This window comes from Maniola hyperantus, chromosome 19, assembly GCF_902806685.2.
Source record: "Maniola hyperantus chromosome 19, iAphHyp1.2, whole genome shotgun sequence".
Lineage (NCBI taxonomy): Eukaryota > Metazoa > Arthropoda > Insecta > Lepidoptera > Nymphalidae > Maniola > Maniola hyperantus.
In genome coordinates this window covers 10,073,839-10,096,893 of record NC_048554.1, presented here as the reverse complement: position 1 = coordinate 10,096,893, position 23,055 = coordinate 10,073,839, and the positions used below count along the sequence as shown (strand labels likewise).

General features: G+C 38.2%; 2 protein-coding genes across 6 annotated transcripts in view; one reads left to right on the top strand and one right to left on the bottom strand.

The window, feature by feature from the left end:
* Positions 1-23,055, top strand: part of LOC117991094 (putative leucine-rich repeat-containing protein DDB_G0290503) — a 49,719-nt gene that overhangs the window by 20,181 nt on the left and 6,483 nt on the right. For 3 of the 5 annotated variants that reach the window (XM_069505148.1, XM_069505147.1, XM_069505149.1), the window contains exons 6-11: positions 1,870-2,037; positions 3,279-3,430; positions 4,119-4,264; positions 6,190-6,346; positions 6,838-6,897; positions 7,878-8,043. In XM_069505148.1, the coding sequence (XP_069361249.1) occupies positions 1,870-2,037; positions 3,279-3,430; positions 4,119-4,264; positions 6,190-6,346; positions 6,838-6,897; positions 7,878-8,043 (849 nt within the window). Of the gene's footprint in view, positions 1-1,869; positions 2,038-3,278; positions 3,431-4,118; positions 4,265-6,189; positions 6,347-6,837; positions 6,898-7,877; positions 8,044-9,324; positions 9,911-23,055 lie in introns of those variants that run through there. The other 2 variants (XM_069505150.1, XM_034978647.2) reach the window with 2 other exon arrangements.
* On the bottom strand, positions 9,692-21,278 carry LOC117991112 (UPF0047 protein YjbQ). The gene is made up of 4 exons (XM_034978667.2): positions 20,786-21,278; positions 20,440-20,576; positions 18,047-18,175; positions 9,692-17,043 (listed from the first exon to the last, which is right to left on the bottom strand). Exons 1-4 carry the CDS (start codon positions 20,940-20,942, stop codon positions 16,969-16,971), a joined length of 498 nt encoding a protein of 165 aa, XP_034834558.1. The 5' UTR covers positions 20,943-21,278; the 3' UTR covers positions 9,692-16,968.

The following is a 23,055-nucleotide window of genomic DNA, read 5'->3' as shown; positions in this document are numbered from 1 at the left end:
GACGACGCTTAGGTACAATGAGACGACGCCTTTGGTGTTTTGCGGACGAGTCGGATTTACGGCATCCCCCGCCTCGTACCCCGATTGCCATCTCAACGGTTCATTGTTGAATATAAAAAGTAAGAACAATAAATACAAACCTACATAGACTGCTAAAATCATAACCCTTCCTTTTGGGTTTGCCGTAGTCGTGTAAAGATATCCCAGTATGACAATTTTCTATAACACCTAGCTGGATCTTTAAAACGCGAGAAATGTTTGCAACCTAACTGGGAAGTTTAACGGGTTCAGTACAGTTCTTAGTCGCGTAAATTATGACTATAATCAGCTTTAAGCGATAAGTCACGATATCGGTTTAAACTTTACGCAGCTATTCAGGTGAATATATTATTGTGCCATATAAGTTTATAGCCAGCTATTTCCACTAGGCGCAAGTCCCGTTTCTACAAACCTCACATTCATTATTATAATCATTTAAAATAAATAGGTACCTAGTAGATATGCATTCCTACTAGATACCTACCTCATCAATTCACAAATCCGGCTCGAAGGACCATATCATCTTAAAAGATTTAATTGTAATGTTGGAAGAAGAAGAAGAATAGAAGAAGAAGAAGATAGAAGATCTCCTGAGGATCCACTGTAAAAGCTTTTCAATCGAACTATTTCAGAATCGATCGTTATCAATATTTATTACCTACATAATACTGATTGATGTTCCGCCAATAATGATTGCAATGGCTGCCAAATCGATCTAAAAATACTAAATGGAAGACGGAATGGGTCTATTGCACTTCTAAGTATCATTTGCTACTATTTTTAAACTTTTTTGAATTTGATTTTCTACTTATCTACCTTACTAAGTATAAAGTTAAAGATGCTTTGGGATGTCTAGTTTAAAATATGTACATACCTGCCTACATCTTTAGAGCTTTGTCCCCTGTTTGTCCCAGAATAGGAAGCACTAAAAAGTGTAGAGGCATGCGACCTCTTCTTAGGCTGGCAACTTGCAGCTGCCCATAGCTGCCAGCCTAAGAAGAGGTCGCATTTTGTTTTTAAAATAATGGTAGATAGGCGTCGCATCGAAACTCGAAAGCGTCATAATGCGATGGGTAGTACTTATACCAGCCATACAAGGACAGCTTGAAGCAGTCAGGATGGACTGCTTCAAGCTGCGACTGCGTATTGAACTACAGACTTCTACGTACGTACATACACGAACCGCTCAAGCAGTTGCAACTGCTTTGGGCGGTTAGGCGGTCAAGCAGTCGACCGCTCTCGCGCAGTTACCTCCGCCCGCGCTCCTCATTCCACGTCGCGCACGCTTCCCGCCCGCATTGAAATTGCTTGAAGCTGCCATCGAGCAGTTAAGCTAACTGCTCGACGGCAGCATCAAGCTGTTGACTCTGACTGCAAGAGCGGTCCGTGTATGTTGATCACTGGCTAACCGCTCGAGCAGTCCGTGTATGGCCAGCCTAATACGTGAACTTTAATAGCATACCTACTTACATAAAAATTCAAAATAAGTAGGTAATAAGTAGGTACTGTTTTTCGAAGTTTAAACATATGTACTTACTTATTCAATTATTTCAAATACGTACGAGTAGGTAGGTACCTACTCCGGGCTATACCAAGTCAAAAATCGAAAATTGAGTTTCGGTTTTAGAATAACTAATATCCAGGTACTTCGGATGGATCAAAAAGTTATGGACAGAATTAGTCTGTGTATATGCTTTTGGCTTTTGACTAAGCGCTTTCGGCATTCCTGAGGATTGCCCAGGCCCTAGGCTAATATCCAATGGTTTCCGCTTTGGCCATGTCCATAACATAATGTCGTTAGGTATTAACCCTTAATACTTTGTTGAATAGTAATGGAGCGTCAAGAGAAGAGCATAAACAAGATCCAGAAGCTGTTGTCAGACGCGGAGAGCATGTGGAAGGACCTGCCGCGGCTCGCGGACCTGCAGCGGAGCTCCAACTACACGCTGGAAGGCCTGCGGGACTTACAGGCCAACCTCACTGGAAACCAGGATAAGGGTAATTTTTTAATAATTTACCATAATTTTAGCGTGCTGACGTTCTCTGCTGAGTTATAAATATGTTATTTCGAAAGAACGCCACCACACAAGATCAAAATAATGTTAAGCCTACCTTATCCAGCCACCGCCTTTATTTATCGTCAATCCGGTCTTGGTGGTGGGCGCAGTTTTTTTAGATATTTACGCGTATCTAGTTAAATTTTCGTAAGATTTTGTAGTTTTAGCTGTGATAGCCTAGTGGTTAGGACGTCCGCCTTATAATCGGAGGTCGGGGGTTCGATCCCGGGCACGCACCTCTAACTTTGCGGAGTTATGTGCATTTTAAGTAATTAAATGTCACTTGCTTTAACGGTCAAGGAAAACATCATGAGGAAACCTGCATGCCTGAGAGTTCTACATAATGTCTTAAAATGTGTGTGAAGACTACCAATCCGCACATGGCCAGCGTGGTAGACTATGGCTAAAACCCTTCTCGCTGAGAGGAGACCCGTGCTCTATAGTGAGCCGGCGATAAGTTGATCATGATGATGATATAGTTCACCTGTCAAGAAACCTGTTAGTGAAGATATTTAAATTTTTAGACTCATTCAATTATAAGGGCGTTGACATCTTACTTAGCTCTAAATTGAAATTTGATCCGCACGATTCTCAATGTGATTTCTACTAGATTATCATTAAAGCCCGATGGTTAGTAGATGCGTGTACTTCGATAGATACTTCTCTACAGAGTTTGCATTGTTAAAACTGTAAACGACTGTATTCTTCGGATGAATGACATCTGGCACCACCACGATTATCTTCAATTTCAGAAGCTCGTTGTTATTATGAAAGTGGTCTACCACTAAATATTGGTGCCGATTACTGCTAATACTCTCATTTCTCCTTTTTAAACGCTTAAATTTTTCTAGTTTATTTATTTCCTACATAATTCCTTAGCGTTGCTCGTTGCAAGCTAAGCTACATACAGCAGGTGCACTTTCTTCAGTGTATATACTTAAGCAGCTGATCCCCGCGGCTTCGCCCGCGTAGATTTAGGTTTTTAAAGATCCCGTATAGCCTATGTCACTCAGGAATAATGTAGCTTTCTACTGGTGAAAGAATTTTTAAAATCGGTTCAGTAGTTATAAAGATTACCCCCTACAAACAAACTTAACGACATTACCTCTTTATATGATAGTATAGAAGATATAGATTAGTGTTGCATCCTAAAGATGTACAATTTTCTTCTCTCACGTTTAGCCGTCACCAAAATAAACCTGAAGCTGCGCGAGATGGGCGACCGGCTGGTGGCAACCAACGAGGATATCCAGCAGAGTCTGACGCAGGGCAACACGATGAGTGAGCGGGCCTACAACGACATACAAACCAGCTATGAGAGTCTGCGAAGCGAGGTGGGTACCGCCTTCTACTTACAGTACGCGGCCGAAAGTAATGTACATCGACCTTTAGAAGCTACCTAATAACCTCATCTGGTGACGGAAAGGCTGGCTCATTGTTTTCGCAAAGAATCAGCCTGGTTGTCCAATGCGGAAATACAGCCTCCAGCCTACAGTATCCTTGGAACCATTCCATGCGGGCCATGATTTTCTACAATCAGTAGGTACCCTTCTTATAAATGCGAAAGTGTATTTGTTTGTTGGTTTGTCCTTCAATCACGTCGCAACGGTGCAACGGATTGACGTGATTTTTTGCATGTGTATAGATAAAGACCTGAAGAGTGACATAGGCTTATAATATTATTCTCACGGGATTTTTAAAAACCTAATTCCACGCGAACGAAATCGCGGGCATTAGCTAGTAATTAGATAACTCACTAGAAGTTTTATTAAAATTTAAAAAAAGAACTTTACGAGACATTTCACCGCGATTAATAGCCTCAACTGGTGACAGAAGGGCTGGCTCATTTTTTGCGCAGCGGATCAGCCTGGCTGTCCAGCGCGGAAATGCAGCCAGTATTCTTGGCACCATTCCACGCGGTCATGATTTATATAGTAATTAGATAAGGCTAGCTTTAAGTTTTATTGTATTAAAAAAAAAAAAAAAAAAAAAAAAAAAGAACTTTACTATAATAACTGGCAGGTGCAAGCTTTTTCCAAAAACGAGCACGTAATGCAGCAAACAGCGGATAGCGTGCTGGCGACCAAGAAACGCCTCGAGTACGGCGTGCAGCAGATAACGCTCATCATGATCCAGAGCAGCCAACTCAACAAGACTATTAATGATAGGTACGAACATATTTTATTACCTACTTACCGAGGTATAAAAGGACACAGTAGTCCGATGCCTTTTAATTTCGTGGTTATGACAACTACGACGATCCCATAAGATATAGGGCCCCAATCCAGTTAGGATCGCTCCTATCTGCACTGCACAATTGATTTGTTTCTACTTTCTAGACGGCTTTGTCGAACCTCTATATTATGTTATATCATATGATCCTTACTCTGTGATTAGGGTCTGCGCAAATCAGCGGACGGGACGGCAGAGTTTTTTATCAATTCATATTTTTTACCGACTTCAAAAAAAGGAGGAGGTTCTCAATTCGTCGGAATCTTTTTTTTTTTTTTTTTTATTTTTTTTTTATGTATGTTCCCCGATTACTCAAAAACGCCTGGACCGATTTTGAAAATTCTTTTTTTGTTTGAAAGGGTATACTTCAAAGTTGGTCCCATTTCAATTTGGTGAAGATCTGATGAACATCTTCGAAGATAGATACTGGAACTCCTCAACGGATAAGAGTAAATTGCTCGCGATCAGTGTAATAGCTTAGTAAACAGTAGATTTTTAACCAGTCATAGCATAATTCCATGGGGCCACTAAAAATTGTGAAATAATTTTTTTTTACAAAAAAAATAAAAACCGACTTCGTTACATAAACACTAAAAATTGAAAAATAATTTAATTTATTACCGAATATATTATGTATACAAGAGTTAATATAGTTCCATAATAATATTTTTTGGGGTCGGTGCCAATGAGGTGCCATTGTGGAGTCCCATAAAAATATGAAGTCTAGACGATTCGCGCAGCTAAAGCTAATTGGCACCGGCACCAAAAAGTATTATTATGGAACTATATTAACTCTTGTATACATAATATATTCGGTAATAAATTAAATTATTTTTCAATTTTTAGTGTTTATGTAACGAAGTCGGTTTTTATTTTTTTTGTAAAATTTTTTTATCTTATCCAATGACCAATCGAAATAAGTTTATACCTAGTACCTACTAATAGGTACTAGGTATCTAGTACCTACTAATATATTTCAATGCTCGGAGACCGACCGGCATCGCTGATCCCTTGCATCAGTAACAAATTGTGATTAGTGCCTTAGTAATAAGTAACTACTTAGGTCATAACTCATAATAACCCGTCATAGATTTATCCCGTAACTAATATCAACTCTTTTTAGGGTTCCGTACCTCAAAAGGAAAAACGGAACCCTTATAGGATCACTTTGTTGTCTGTCTGTCTGTCTGTCAAGAAACCTACAGGGTACTTCCCGTTGACCTAGAATCATGAAATTTGGCAGGTAGGTAGATCTTATAGCTGACATTTGGGGAAAAATCTGAAAACCGCGAATTTAGGGTTAGATCACACAAAAAAAATTAAATTGTGGTCATGAACTAATAATTAGTATTTTCAACTTTCGAAGTGAGTGACTATATCAAGTGGGGTACCATATGCAAGGTCTTCACCTGTACATTCTAAAACAGATTTTTATTTATTTTTATGCATCATAGTTTTTGAATTATCGTGCAAAATGTCGAAAAAATACGACTGTAGTACGGAACCCTCATTGTTCGAGCCTGACTCGCACTTGGCTGGTTTTTTCATCTATCACCTGTTACAACAATATTTAGGTAACTACTCTATCGTCTCTGCTATTTGTTTGACGTTTCCTTATGATAATCTCTACAGCCTACAACACTTAACTCTCTTATACATATCTCACACCCGGCTTTACTCACGTGTTTAGTCGAGGTTAGCCCGACTAGTTTCGAACCCTTCCGGGGTCCTTTTTCACAGGGACTCAGTTCGCTCACGCGTTGCGGTTGAGACTGGCTGTATAATGGAGATCACTCACGATAGTTTAAACGCCAAAACACTTAACTCTCCTTTACATGACGAGTAACCCTCGGGTCCGCAGGTTGAACAGCCTCGAGTCACAAATAGTGACCAACCAGACATACGCGCTGAGCAATTTAACTGCTAAGATCGAGTCGGAGATGTCGCAGGTGTGGCGCCAGATCGGCATCGTGTACCAGCAGCTCACCGCCAGCCGCACCGCTCTGGACGGCCTCACTGTGAGTGGAACCCCATAAACTTTATGCATACTCGACTACAGAAAAGCTATGATTTTAGTAAGTATGGCCTCGTTTTTAAAAACACCCGTGCATACAAAAGGGATAACACGCTGTAAAAGCCAGATAAATTAAAAACTTCGCCATATTGCGGTAAACTAGTTACAGGACCATTACTTACTGTACCTATTGCAATGAAATGTGCAAAAGTGGCGCCCCCAGAGCCAAAAATTAAAAAACCGACTTCCAAAACCACTACAAAGTACAAAATAAATAGGTAATAAAAGTAACTAGAAATCAAACCGTGAAGCTCGCCCGACTCCAACATTCATACACATATATATATATATTTACTTTGTAGTGGTTTTAGAAGTCCGGTTTTTAATATTTTTTTTTAATAAAACAACAACGTCATACAAATGTATGTACCTACCATTTCCATTTACCACTTTACATATCACAATTAACTAACAGCTGATTGTATCTACCTGCAGGAGCAAACGGCGCGGTACGTTAATGGAAGCACCACCACATTAGACAACATGAAAAAGAACGTAAGTTAAAGCTCTAAAAGTATTAGGTAAAAAAGTCGTTATGTTTAAGCTAATAAGAGTTACAGCTACTTATTTATGAAGGGAAGTTCTAGGAATTTGTTAGCGAGGCGAATATTAAATCTATGACATTACAAATGGAGGTCAAACATCACTCTAGGTCAACGCAAAGTACCCTATAGGTTTTGATTCCCTTGACAGACAGACAACGAAGTGATCTTTTTTAGGGTTCCGTACCTCAAGAGGAAAAAGGAACCCTTATAGGATCACTTCATAGTCTGTTAAGAAAAACCTACTTATAGGGTACTTCCCGTTGACCTAGAATCGCAGGTAGGTACTTAGGTCTTATAGCACAAGAAGAGGAAAGAATCCGAGAACCATGAATTTGTAAATCACAAAAAAATCTTAAAATGTGTTCACTAAATCACATATAGATGGCGTTGTCCGTCATTAACTTCCAGTGTTGCACATAAAAGTGTCAAAATAATATGTTGTACGATGCGATAAGTGTAATAATTTATTATCTACCTACACCATTTTGTTCGCCAGCTCCTCATTATTGCTATGTAGTTAATTGGGTATTTTCCTACTTTTGAATTTGATAAATATTATTACTTTATTATAAACTAGGATAAAAATAATGACGTACGCTGAAAAAATATTAAAATCCAACAAAGATTTACAAAGTTACAGGCATTTTAATTTTGGAGTGGAAGGGTCTTCTATCCCTTTTTCGCAAAACGAATTTTTTTATGAAACCGCACGAAGCTACTGTGTGGCATTAGTAAGGTGTGACGTCAAAATGCCATATCGCTATTTCTGTCTAATCAGAAATATTTAAATGCTTATAACTTTTTTGTTATTTGATCGATTTAATTAGGTACCTAGTTTTTCAGTTTACGTCATTATTTTTATCCTAGTTTATAATAAAGTACCTAATAAAAAAGTTAGAGTCAAATTCCCAATTCGTCGTGTATTCCCAGGTGGGCAGCATAACGGCACGCATGTTGGAGGTGGACGACAACTTGAACTACTTGCTCGGCCGACTGTCGCTCGTCACGCAGGAGTTCGGCCAGATTAAAACCGGCCTCGGAGACGCACTGGAGAAGGCCAAGACTAGTTTCCATGACGTTCAAACTAAATTAGAAGGTTAGTTTGACATAGTTATGAAAGGTCTTCATGGAGCTTGGCCTGCCTACATGTCCGCCTACATTTTCTTTTTATTTCAAAACTAGATGATTCCCGCGACTTTGTCCGCGTGGATTTAGGTTTTTTAAAATCTCGTGGGAACTCTTTAATTTTCTTAGCCTATGTCTATGTTCTTCCCCGGGATGCAAGCTATCTCTGTACCAAATTTCATCAAAATCGGTTGAACGGTTGAGCCGTGTAAAGCTAGCAGACAGATAGACAAACAGACAGACAGACAGACAAACTTTCGCATTTATAATATTAGTATGGAAGTATGGATAGGGACAACGCATAAAACCTGTATTAATCAATAGCTGGCATCTAAGTAGCTGGTGGCACTCTAGCCATTGATAACGTGTACCAGTACAACTTTGATAGCTTATATCTCGGAAACTTGACACTTTGCAAGATTTTGTCTCGTACAATATTTGTTTGTATTGATGCCAGCTATTGCAGGTTTTATGTGTGGCCGTTATTTTGTAAAAAAAGAAAAATGGCGGACTACTAGGTAGGCCAAAATCTTCAAAGCCCTGTATGGTGGTTCGCCCCGAACTAAGACCTCGGGATATAACTCAGATGTTCAAAATTGTGCCAAAGATTATTTACAGAGATTTTCAACGGAATTCCTTATAAGAGCGCTGTACAGTAATCGCAAAACAAGTACCTAGTTAAATCTGAAGTTGTAACTTGTAACTGGATCGTCTGTAGTACCAAGGTTGAGACCTATAGAGCGCACTTTACTTTGCTTTGACGGGACAACCCTCCACCTCCCATGGCCCCACCAACCTCTCGGTTATATGGGCCGAATCGGGAGGGCGCCCGTTCGGTACTTGCTCTTGGCATTTTCCCGGGGCTTAGACGGGACAGCGTTATTTCGCTGTCATAAATCTGTTTCGTTTTAACTGAAATTTAAGTCTGAGCAAAGTTAAAGTACGCTCTATAAATCCCTCCGCCTAAGGATTTAACAATATGCTGTTTTGTACAATATGCAGTACGCGGCAATAATATACATCGGCCTTTATTTCGGCTTTGTAGAGCGTTGTATCTGTCACTCATGCCTATATGACGTTTTGTCGGTCTCAACGACAGAGACATTGCTCTACAAATCTATCCCCGTCTAAAGGTCGATGTACATTATTTTCTGGCGCGTACCTACTGTAGTACTATACCTATAGTATCGAAAAAAATAACCAGTGTAGTAAAGTGAAATTATTGTTTAAGAAATTTTTTTCCGCTCTACAGACAGCGGTCCTGGGCCCCACGTCGCGGCTACCAATTAAATGTGGAGTAAACAGTGCTGTACCTAGTTGTAATGTACCAAATAACGTAGACAATACTTAATTGTAAGTAAATATACAGGGTGGCGACGATATAATGAGTCATTAATTAATTAATGTTCATCCCTACTGATTATTATTTTAAAATGTTTCAATGTACCAGTTATGGTTTGCGACAGGTCGAGAAGGCAATCGAGGCATGAGGCGGGACAACACCCCCTGGACAAATAGTTCCTCGTCTGCGCAGAGTGCACTACTTTGTCGACATCACCCTGTATAGTTTAGATTAACTTGACTGAGACGAGATGAAAGTGAAATAAAAATGCAATAAATTAACTTTTGCAAATATTTAATCTTTTTCATAATTGTGGATCTATAATATTTATATTGTACAAGTTTATACAATTAAATTATTGTGACTTTCCTCAGTCACATGTGAGCTCATAAAACCAACTGTGTGTATGGCCCAGAGACTTGAGTTTTGTGATCTGTACAATCGTATTCATACCATAAATATTGATCTTAAATAATATACACACAAATTATTTGTCTGCCATCTTTTTATATATTGGTTAAATTTATATAAATCCTGAATACAACCTCACTTTTCTATGTGCAGTATAATTAACAAATTAATTACCTTATGCTGATAAATAATTATTAAGATTAAAAACTCGTGCCCTTATAGTGAATTTACTTTTTTATTAATTAATCAATATGTTTATTCATAATATTGAAAACACTCAAAACACAGAACAAATAAATGCGTTAATCAGGCAGATCCATACTTTTGAAACGCGACCAGTCACCAGACGCGTTGCTTGCACTCAGCGTGATTCTCATTGTAATAAAACTGAACACGCGTCGTGTCTCCCAAGTATGTTTCTACTTTTACTTAATGTTATTTTGGCTATTTGTGTTTTGTTTTCTTACTATTTGGTATTGGTAGGTAAGTAATTTGTTTCGAGTCATTAAGCTAAATAAAATTCTAAATTGCGCCCCTCAAAACTAAATCTTATTTACATGGCCATAAATAATATTGTCGTTTATAAATATTTTTAACATTCAAAATCAAAACGAAATGACCATAAAATTCAGTTTCAATGAACGGAAGGATACAATAAGATTTACATCACCAAATGGTGCATCCATACCGCAGTAACTTTTTACGAAGCAACGTTTTCAACATAGCAACATTGAGTAACTTTTTCATAACAACATTGAGCTACTTTTTATATCTTCTACAAGGAGCTATATCTGTTATCAAAAGTAATCCACCACTTTGAAATGTTGCTCTACAAAAAGTAACAACGGTGTGGATCTAAGACTCACTTTTTAAATCTTACTAAAATGATTAGATCCTGTACACAGGTTGAAATCTTATTATTTGGACAATATCTAGAAGCAATGACCAATAAAACCTAAGGTAAAACTAACGTTTTCGTTGTAATTAAACAGCCTGGAATGGGTTCACACATAAAAAGGGGGAACTTATTGCCCCGGAATGTTGAAAACATTTGTCCAAAATAAGAGAGATGTCGACGAAACCAGTCGTCATGCTACATTTACAGAACTGATTATTAAAATAATGTCAAATACAAACTCAGGGTATAGTTAAATCATAATTAATCGAAGACTATAAGGCCGGGAACGTACTTTGAACATGCCACGCGAGGATGTGATGTAGTATCTTGGGTCTTCAATGTGTTTTTGTGGTCACAGAAAATACTACAATTGATTTGACATAACAACTTTTCGTAGCGTCTCGACGACGACGTATCATAGCGACGACGGTCGAATCAGCGAGTGTCAAGTTATAAGTATGTTTCCAACCTAATTTATTTATTCACGTAACATTAAAAAGAGGCAAATCTCCAATGGCAGTGGCATACCTAACACTCATACACAAATAGCACTTGAACATTTTTTACATAATTATTATGAACTTTTATTTATGTACACGAATAAATATACATGTACACTATATAATAGCAAAAAATATTTACAAATTACTGATCAATATTGTAAAAAGCACTTATTAAACTTCTCCCTAAAACCGACACCCAAATACTATCCAAGAGAAAGCATACAATGTACATAATATTATTTTTAAAGCGATTGTAAAAGAAAGTGCAAAATGTAGCAAAATGTAATTAAAAACTGTTATGAAGTGCCTAACTATTTGTTCATCGAATGCGAAGAAAAAGAAATTGTGTAGTGAGGGATTAAAGATAAGACACACTTTGCGCTATTGAATCGTAAAGCTAGAGACAGATCTTACCGGTATACCGCGGCGATACCCCAGTGGAGTAGTGTGCAATGCAGTGAAATGACGTGGGGTAACCCCATCATTCACTGCATTACGTCATATTACAATTATTTTAAACCACCATATTAACATGCCGAAAAAAAAATTGGGCGGGCGTTTCTACGCGTCCAATATTGACATGCTGCTGAAACATTTCTCTAACTACAGCACAAAACAGTTCGTGGAAGTGCAGAAGTGTGTAAATTCCACTAGTTTGCCCGAGAGTCACACACTCTATCACTGTCCATAAACTTATAAAATGGATAGCTGTCTCGCTCGAAGACACTCGAAAAAGCACAATATCCGCACGTCCCATTTTATGATTGAATAGCGCCAAACGAGTCCGTTTTATAAACAGTCGATAAGCTCTAAGTAGAGTAACTCTATATTGTCCATGAGACAAAACTTCGCATGTCCGTGACATCTACACTGTACATCGCGGTATCAAAACGTAAGTGCGGCGCTGGCCGCGGTGCTTGTGCGTATGTTCCCTAAGCACTAATACGAGCCTTCACGCTGCAACCGCTCAAGTCGCATCGGACATTGTTTGAGTTAATGTAAAGCTTTTCAGTACGGTCCCGATGCACTTCAGGCCGATTGCATTTTGATTACGGTTTAGCCTTTTGAGATCGAGTCGTCCAATCTTACAATACAGATAAACGAAATACATCCCGCTATGCAGGCTTTAGGCGCCAGCGCCATTTTAAATATTGTAAATGTCCTGCAAAGCACCGACGTTGTTGGCGTGTTCCGAGACTCCTACCGCACTCAATAAACAACTGTCCCGCAGCCAGCATCCCTAAAGTGACCTTAACTTCTGTAGTCTATTTTTTATAATTTTAACTCCTAACTAGATTTGAGTCTAATTGTGCAGTATAGGCAATTTCGATGACACGTTACTGTGTAAAAATGCTAATAGAACACTTTGAAGCACTGTGATAAGGAGCCCAGTGTCGTTTCACACCTGGAATGTGTTACAAATCTGTATTTAATGGAATGTTATTTAAAATTATATGAACCGAGTCATATAACGGAGTACTCTCTAAATTTAATTCTCGCTACCATTCAGTCCATATAAAAAGACATTCGCTACCAATTATTCCATTTATTCTATTTTACTGGCTATTATTTACTAGAATGTCGAGAGGTCCAATCTAAGCCCACTATCGTTATATTCGTATGCTAAGTTACATTAGACGTGGCCGGATCAGGTGATGCTGGTATACCTAAGCCGTTCCCAATTCCAGATACCATATTCCAATATAACACTAATCCTGGTGTACTTACATAGGAAGACATACATCTATACATATATACGCTTTACATACACGTTATGAATTCAAAGACCGTTTCCAAAGACGTATACCCGAAAACCAGTGCGTGTACATTGTCAGTGGGATAACAAGCTACGCGACGTTGCGTCAACACAACTGTATGGTTAGTATGAGATTTTACATGTCACCAACGTAGATAAATTCGAAAGTCGAAACACAACAACGTCAGAATAGAATAAACTTTAAGATCCTTAATTTAAAGTCAAAAATTCAGTACCACCGATTTTAATCTCGCAAGGTTTCCTGGAACGCTGGCTGTAGATGTATGGATGAACTCAACTTTAGTGTCGATGCTCAAATTCCATTAACGTTGGTGAGACGTAACACCTTAACTAAGGCAGTGAGCGCACGTGAGCGGTGACCGAGAGAAGCAGACGCTATAAGAGGCGAGTGAAGTGATGATGTGTAATGTCAGTATAATGTCGGTAGAAGCCAGCCGGTGCCGTCCCGACACGATCCGCAAATGATACATACCACCCCATGAGTCCGAGGCACTTAAATGACCTTAACTGTTAATGATATACTACCTCTAACTAGTGTTACATTTGGTTAGCTCACTGTCACCCGTCAGGGACCCGTTGATACAACGGGCGCGACACATTTAAAGCTATGGACATATTTTCACATACTAACCGTTAATCAATTTCTAACCTAACACGGAGAAAGAAAGGAGCTATCATAGACGTACACAGTACTTAACTATACATCCTACGTCCGGGTCGCAAAACTTACATCCAACTGATTTTTAACCAGTGCGATTACGTACAAAGTTTTGGTGTCGTTAAATAAGTGTCGACCTCGTAAAAACGTCTAACGTACCGTGGTGAAAATAATTAGTGACTTCAGTTTGGTTAGTATGAGATTTTATATCTCACGCTGCCTGATAGAATTCGAGCGTCGAATATCAATAACGTCACAGTAAAATGGACCTAAAGTTTAGGATTTAAAGTAAAAAATTCAGTTCTACTGATTTTTATTTCGCAACATTTTCGCTTGGAGCTATGGCTTCAGATGTATGGAGTATGGACAAACTTAAGCTTTAAAACATGCTAATTAAGGTTCATTATACTTTAACGCTGAATCGTTTCGACGCTCAAATTCTATAAACGATTATATTGGGATGTAAATTCTTATACTAAGCCTACTGGTGAGCGTTTAAAAACGAAGTGTGAGAGTGAAAATAGTCGTGCAGTAGAAATAAATACGACTGAACTCTCGTATTCCTTAACATAATTACGATAAGAAATGTTTAAAATAGATGCCACATCGACCCTTCGACAACCGAGACTACGAAGCATGTCCACGACCACGCGTGATCTATTTACATATCGACAAGTTGTCGTAACAAAACAACAATTATTTTATGTATACGTTTTAAAATTGTTGCACATAACTTTATATGTACAAATTAAACTGGTTCAGTTCACTTCGACCGAACATTACATCTAGTGTCCGACCGATATTAATTTTTTCTTTCGTAGGAACCGCGGCTACAAAATTTCAGCCAAAACTGAAAGTTTTACAACTCATCGTTTTATTACTTGTTTAGCTATCTACGCGTGCACAATAACATGTGAGCTGCGAAGTATACGAGTACTTGCCGCCCAAAACACTAATCTGCGTGCATTTGTGGTTTGGACCGCTTTTACATTATTATAAATGCGTATTTTTTCCGCTCTGTACAGTAACAGGACTCGGACCTAAAAATCTCTTGCACGTATACTACATAACAAAATTTTCTATTGCACACGCAATTGAGCTATGGCATCTTTACAAACTTTTAGATAATTTGTAATTAAACCAAGAACACTTTGGTTTTAAAAAAAATATTTCAGCCCAGCCCATTTACAATAAACTCAGCCAACCCAAAGATCAGTCTACTGAAACTCTCGTCGGATATTCGGTCGGACACTAATAACATCAGTAGGACATTATCTTATCTTTGCATGGCACTTCGCTACAGGTTCGGAAATGGTCGGGGAACAGGAAACCAATATCAATTCCTATATGAATGTTCCAGCAGTCTATGTTGGTTTCAGGTAAAAACAGCTCTGGGCGACAGTGGAGGGGAATCTATCAGCACATAGGTAACGCGTGGAAAACGAAAAGGTTGACTGATCGGTTGAGCGCGGATGGATAGCCACCATCACCATCGCCGTTGCACCTAACTTCGTACCACAAAATCCGTACTAATATTATAAATGCGAAAGTGTTCCTGTCTGTCTTTCTTAGCCCATCTGCTTAAACAATTTTGACGTTTGGTACAGAGAAAGCTTGCATCCCGGGGAAGGACATCAAAGAATTCTTACGGGATTTATATAAAACCTAAACCGACGCGGACATCATCTACTAGATCAAAAATCAAACACTGCGCGGGTTCAAGCTCAGAGCTTTTTTTACGGGACGCCAACTGTTATGCTCGGCTTACGAAAGTTGAAACTATTGTACCAACTGAAGTGTGGGGACGCACCGCCCGACGCCGGAACTGTCTACTTTTTCAAATTTCGTGGCGCGTCCGCTTAACGATGATTCTACGGGATACAACTTGACCATTCACTAGTATGCAGATTTCACCAACTAGTACTGTACTCATATGAACAGTATCCTTAGGAAGAGTTTTCACATCTCAACAACGTTGATAGATTGGAGTATTAAAACATCGGTGTAAAATAAACCTAAAGCATCTTGTTTTGAAGTCGCCGATTAACTGAATAACCCATTTTTATTTAGCAGTTTCCACTTGGGACGCTAGTTGTAGTTGTTATGAGCCTTAAAATAATATCATCACTTTTTAACGTTTTAGTGTTACGATACCACAAACTATCAACGTGTTCGAGATGTGCAAAACTCATACTAAGAGTAGTTTTAGTATAGTAATATTAAGATCATCAATGAACCACAAATGGTGGTTCTTTCAACTAGGCTTGCCACAAAATCGGCATGCGTTTTGAAGGTTCTGCTCAAACTGCCATGCAGAGTTACAAGCTTCCACCATTCAGCCCATAAGAGACGCCGCTGTCGAACTAAATTCTTTTTCGGGTTCTACACTATAAGAAGAAAAACGGAACACTTACGTGATTACTATTCTGTCCGTCTGTCTGTCAAAGGTCTATTGAAGGAAGAGTTACGTCGTGAATCAATAACCATTGGTACAATTGATACTAGTAAAATAAATAGCTAAAAAAATAGTAGGTACCTAACAGAAAATTTTATATGAGATAGTTACGATTCCAAATTTTCTGAATACCTGAATCCTTTGAGTACTATCACCAAGTAAGTTGATGTATATTTTGGATGGTAGCTGTGTATTTTGATTCATGATTTCAGAGAATACAGCTTTGAAGATCAGACCCAGTAAATAGAGCAACAGGTCATCAATAGACTGATCAATACAAAGGATCTTGGAAAGAAAACCTACTTAAAAAATATACAAATTGACCAACTTTGACAACCATATACAATAAGAACTGTTCTACTCTGATGGATAAATTCATCTAATCTAAACTACTACAAGTACTTAATTCTTGCCCGAGCCTCAATAGCTCAACAGGTAAAGGAGTGGACTGAAAACCGAATGGTCGACGGTTCAAACCCCGCCCGTTGCACTATTGTCGTACCTACTCCTAGCACAAGCTTGACGCTTAGTTGGAGAGGAAAGGGGAATATTAGTCATTTAACATGGCTAATATTCTTTAAAAAAAAAAAAAAAAAAATAGTGAATAATATTTTGGAGTTGGAATGATGGATGAACATTTTCGGATGTGTCTCCTATGGGTTGAGTGGGCGTAGATTACAAAAACATTAATCTTATGTACATATTGTCGTTCGAAGATAAGAGTAAGAACTATCGCCTAGGGTTTTGTTGCTTGTTTGTTGGTGTGCGAGTGGGGTGGGTTTACCTCCGCGTGCTCTTGGAGGAGGGTCGCGAGTGGGACTGCGTGCGGGGGGTCGCGACCCCCCCCCTCTCCTAACTGGAACATGACGCGGCTGATACCGGCGATAGTGGGGAGTCGCGCGGACACCCCGACAGAGTCACCACCACCTGGCAAACACAAGATTGTCTTTAAATATTTATTGGCAATTGGCATAGCTGAACGGGCAATGGACGGGACACATAATTTAAAGAACTGATAGATGTTGGGTGCTGGTGAGCTTGTACCGCTAAACGTAGCATTGACAGTCCTCCCCACTAGGTGGACAGATGGACGGATGCCATCGAGCCACTTTTTTGATCCAGCCAGTGCAATACTGCAGTGTATGCAAATCCGTACAAGAGGCTATATCCAGCAGTCGATGTCTATCAATGATTTTGTGATATTTTTTTGTCTATTGATAACAATAATTTATTGACTCATAGCTAAATTATTGTACAAGTGCAGAATATGCCTATGTGTAACGGTAGAAAGATAACTTTTTTCCAATACTTCTGCCTGACAATGGCTTTTCTAGCTATAACAATCAGTTTTTGATATAAATTTTGAAGTTCATATTGTTAGGGAATATTTCAGCAAATATCCTCCCCTTTGGTGTTATAAATTGATAAAGTTAGAAAGATAACAGGTTGCATACACTGAAACTACATAGGATGTATTATTTTTCCTAGCATGTATTGAGATAAACAGCTGGGATAACAATCTCATGGAGCTGGCAGTGTTCCTCCCTTGTGCTAGTGTGAGCAAAATTTTTTTTTTTTAAAGAATATTAGCCAAGTTTATTATGCTAACTAATATTTCCCTTTCCTCTCCAACTAAGCGTTAAGCTTGTGCTAGGACAATAATATAGGTGTACGACAATAGTGCAACGGGCAGGGTTTGAACCATCAACCTTTTGGTTTTCAGTTCACTTTACCCGTTGAGCTATTGAGACTCTAAATATGGCTTATTGCATAGTCTATGTCCAACATATTAAACAATGCAGTTCATACCACTAAATTAGATTAATGAATTACCCACTGTGCAGCTTCAAAGCCAGTGGTGTTTTTATTTGTGGAAGGAGTAGTATAAAATTGGTATTAAAATATTACAATTTAATTTAATCGGGAATACCTTTCGGCTTCCGGCGTGATTCCGATGTTCACATAGCCATACTCCTTGCCAAGTGCCCAGGTTCAATTTGCCATCTGTTATAGGGATCGTCAGCGAAGACCCGAGGAAGCAAGCTTTCACATGTGCAGGCTGATGAACAAATACAAAATTATATTAGCAATCATCATTGACAGAAAACCCAATGACTCTATTGGGCCCAACCGGCGGGGTGATTACGTAAAACGTTGCAGTAGCAACAGCAACGCGGCAGCAGTAGCAATGCGACAGTTCATTTGCTGTCTCTCTTCTTCTTCTTCTTCTTATTTTGCTTTGTGGATATTGCTGTCTCTCTCTAGGCGGACGTTTGACAACAATAATCGCGAGATTTACGCCTGTCGCAGCCTGTCGCGAGATACGTCACCCCGCCGAACTCCAACTCAGGACTTACAGTCCAAACAAACTAGCTAGTCCAACAAGGTCAATTTCTTATACATACTTTCATACTCATATTATAAATGCAAATGTCAGTCTGTTTTATTTCACGGCGTGTCTGTTTACCTGATTTTGATAAAAGATAAGGATAGCTTGTATTCCAGGGACAGACAGCTACTTTTCGTCCCAGATAATCAGAGTTTGCATGGGATCAAAAAACTTCATTTCAAAAGTGAAATGATCTAGATGAGACATATCTTTCTAAATTGGTATTTCCTAATTTCGTAAAACCTGCATCAATCATTATTCAGCTAAATTTGTGCGATTCTTATTGCAACAATGCATTGTAGCCAATGGTGAGCGAGCATCAACCAATTATTGATTGAGAGGTGATTGCGATTGTGACATTGTAGCTGTCATTCTGCGGTAATCGAGCAGCAGAACAATAATTATATAGAAATATTTAACCGACTGTAGAATTTGAGCATTTTGTTGATTCATTTGAGGTTTTAAAGATGTATCAAAGCACTAAATGATAAAACTAGCAATGTGTTCAATATTTTACAGCTACAATTTTTACAGACAGGTGGTACCTAATGATAACCGCAGGTGATGTCAACTGACCCAACCAGGAATTGAACCCAGGACTTTTGGTTTACTGGTCCCAGTGGTTGTCAATTGCTTCTTATTTTTATGTCAACTCTGTTGATGCATACTGATATTATTAACCTGAAAGTGTCTGTTACTTTTTACACAGTCCATCTGTTTACCCAATTTTGACAAAAGTCAGAGAGTTTGCATCCCAAAGATGGACACGGGCTACTGTATATCGCAGAAAATCAAAGAGTTTCCATGAGATTTTCAAAAACCTCTATTCAATTGAATGAAAATGCTGGCATCATCTAGTAAACTCATAAAATATCCTCCAAAGTTTAGAATATTTGTGTACTATAGGAGTACAGTAGCTTATCAGGAAATAAATAAAGGAGTGAATAAAATAACTGAAGTGATTTTTACATAGAACTATTAACGAATAATCAACTGCACAACAATATAAATTGAGAGTAGTTTCATAATAGCGTTCAGTTTTTACCTAAAAATGGAATTTAAATTCAAGTATTTCAAATATAAACCAATCAAGCTGTGTTAATTAGAAGATGCTACCAACTAAAATTCTGCAATATTGCAAATTGCATTGACCAATAGTAAGGTTAAAGTCAACTTGTTATCAGCATATCACTTCAAGGTCACTTCAGAGTATACATAACTGAATAAACAAGTAAACAAGTAGTTTTATATGCCTACTATATTATGTTATTTTAGCCTTGATTTTTCAGCGCTATTATGTTAATTAAATATAGATATACCATCTGCATTATGACCTAAATACTAAAACAAACAATATGTTTGTACAAGTGTACTTTAGTGATTACTTGCTGACCCGCCCTGGTTTTTAATTCAAATTTTAAATATAAGTAAATATATTATGACGTGATAATATAGTACAAGGACTTTTCTTAAGGAGATGCTTTCATTAAAAACTTGAATGAAAGTTTCAAATTCATTTTGTTCTTTTAGAAAGAAACTCTTTAAGAAGCATTTCAAGACGGACAGAGCTGGTTTTATACTATGTGGAGATTAAAATGATTTTAATAACTGGAACATAGCTTATCATAGCACAAGAATCAGGCTAACTTCATTATTGTCGTGTTTCATAAATTCTAACCTATGTTGCTAATGCTTCACATTATTATTCTACTTTGTAACATATTAGAGATAATGAAGTTATTAATTTTAGCATTACTTCGTATAGGAAGGCATGATTTAATAACATTTACCCTAGCTGTTGCTACAACAGTCAAACAATTAACAAAACAAGCCATAAACTGTCTTTAATAAACACAAACAAATGACACTTTGCCAACAACATTTAAATTAAGAATTAATGACTTGAACATTAGCATTCAACTTGTACAACTTACCATGTCGTCAGGACCTTCGCACGAGTGGCGGTAAGGCAGACCTTCTGGCACTATTTTGTTGAGCATCATTTCCATATCGTCTCTGACATCAGGGTCCCAGCTCTCGTTGAGCGCGAGGCTCGCTGATGTGTGCATTACTGGAAGAGTTTACCATGCATCAGAAGGATCAGCTGTCTTCAAACGTATCAAGAGTTTTCGTTTGATGATATCATGTTTGACAATTTCTTATTGAAAAATTAACATAAATACATTTCGAAATTGAAACTAATATGCATTGAAAACGGGAAATATCTAGTAAAACTATAAACATCGGCGGCAAGTGGCCAAAGTGGTCCCCGGTACTCACTTTGAATGTGGCAGAGCCCGACCGCAAACTGCGACAACTCGGGCACCTGCTTGAGGATCTCCTCGGTGACCAGGTGCACGCCCCGGTGCTGCGGCCTCAAGTTGAGCTTCCGTTGAAACCACGCGGATCCAATCTGAATTCCTCGATTCGAGGCCATGTTTAATTTTTAAAAACGCTACAGAATTATCGCAAGAACACAAATGATCTTACACAACATCACTTTGAACAATCTTTATATGAATTTATCCACAATTATCATAAAAGATACATCTTCGATCTTTAAATTGTAATAAATATATCGGAGGTTATAGGACAGATTCGACACCCTATTTTCTGCGGGAAAGTGAAATAGCTTTTTGAACGAAAGAGAAAACCGATCGGCCATATGTTGTCATTAAAAAAAATCGCTTTCATTCGTTCGTGGTTTTATTTATTTAATTTAATAAAAACAGAACTAATATTGCGCTACGTAGGTAATGTTCAACTCTATTTTTAAAGTATTATGAAAACATTTAACAAATAACTAGTTAAGTATTTATATTTTGTGTACAGCTGTAAAAAAAGACCCCATGTCTTAGGCACGTGGAAAACAACATCGGGCTCTAAAATCTGGATATCAAAAATAGTCACATTTTATAATGTGTACAAGTGAGTTTAAATTAAATAATTAACGAGTATTAAAATAATAATATTAGTGAATGTCAAGTTGTGGTCAAGTTCATTAGAGGTTCATTCAGCTTGACGTCGTCATATTATTATTTTCGTATAGCAACACTTTTCACGGCTATCATTACGACTTTGCGCGGAAAATATGAATTTTTATTCCCATGCTGTAACCCTTCGCATTTTGCCGATAAAAATCGAATAAATGAATAAGTTTATAAAACGACTATTTAATTTCTTTTTAAAACAGTCTCTTACATATTTAATAATCAAACAAGATTATTGATTAATTTCGTAATGGCTTGGTAAGTAATAAACTTCAGTGACGACTAACGAGGGTTGATACCGTGATGCTATTGTGTAGGTGTGGCTATAAACCACTCCTTGAAATTGGGACAATTAGTTTTTACTCCAACTGAACTGTTTTACGGACGCGTATTGTACGCTTTGTCCTATTCAACTTACATAAAAGGTTACTTACTAGCACTTGGTACTTATATCTACACACTGCTGTATAATGGATCCCATAATGGACGTGATAAAAAATTCAGAGGAGCCGGAATGGCTCGAAAGGACAATAGTCGGGGAATTACGAGTTTGGCAAATTATGTTCCTGTGCTTAGCAGGGGTCACCTCTCTGAGTAAGTAATCACCTAATTATTTATGTTAACTTAGTATTTTTAGGGTTCCGTACCTCAAATGGAAAAAGGCACCCTTATCACTTCGTTGTCTGTCTGTCTGTCGTGTCTGTTAAGAAACCTACAGGGTACTTCCCGATGACCTAGAATCATGAAATGGCATGTAGGTAGCAAACGTAAAGGGAAAAATCTATAAACCGGGAATTCGTGGTTAGTTATATCACAAAAAAAAGGAACAAATAATTAGTATTTTCAACTTTCAAAGTAAGATTAATATACAAAGTGGAGTATCATATGAAATGGCTTTACCTGTACATTCCAAAACAGAATTTAATTTATTTTTATGCCTAATAGTTTTTGATTTATCGTGCAAAACGTCGAAAAAATACGTCTGAAGTACGGAAGTCTCGGTGCGCTAATCTGACTCGCACTTAGCCAGTTTTTGCGCGTATAAGCTCGTTTTTGGACGCGCTTTTACCTACGCGCCTTTTCATCTCATACGAGCGTAAAGGCGCTTATAAGCTCGTACATATGCGCAACGCTTTCTTCATTCAGGCATTTAGATGGAATCCATATTGCAACTGCAACTGCAACTGGTTCGAGCGAACACGGTGCCGGAATGAGCGCGTGCTCACGCGGTCGTTTTATTGAAGCGAAAAATGTAGAATAAATTTTATTGAAGGAAAAATGTTAATCTGAAACCGCCCTTAGTGTGCAGTTGCGCCGTGACCACGGCTGAAGTCTCATATCGAACAAGATTTAAGTAACATAATTTTGATTATCTAGAATCGAACCCGATAGAATTCCTCTCCTTTCCTCCTCCTCCCATCCTTCTCAGCCTCCAAGCCATAAACCGTTGCGCCACTTGGGTCGTCAAAACCTTTAACTTGAAAGCAAGTATATGATTTGCCCCAGTTAGGTAGGAGCTTTAATTGTTAATGAGTCAACAGAGTCGAGGTTAGGTACCTA

Bases quoted from the DNA above. Each gene is read 5' to 3' on its own strand.
- LOC117991112 (XM_034978667.2), bottom strand. From the start codon at position 20,942: ATGGCCTCGAATCGAGGAATTCAGATTGGATCCGCGTGGTTTCAACGG. The intron at 20,577-20,785 runs GTGAGTACCGGG...AAACTCTTCCAG, and splicing joins CGGGCTCTGCCACATTCAAA to TAATGCACACATCAGCGAGC. The intron at 18,176-20,439 runs GTAAGTTGTACA...TTTGTTCATCAG, and splicing joins GCGAAGGTCCTGACGACATG to CCTGCACATGTGAAAGCTTG.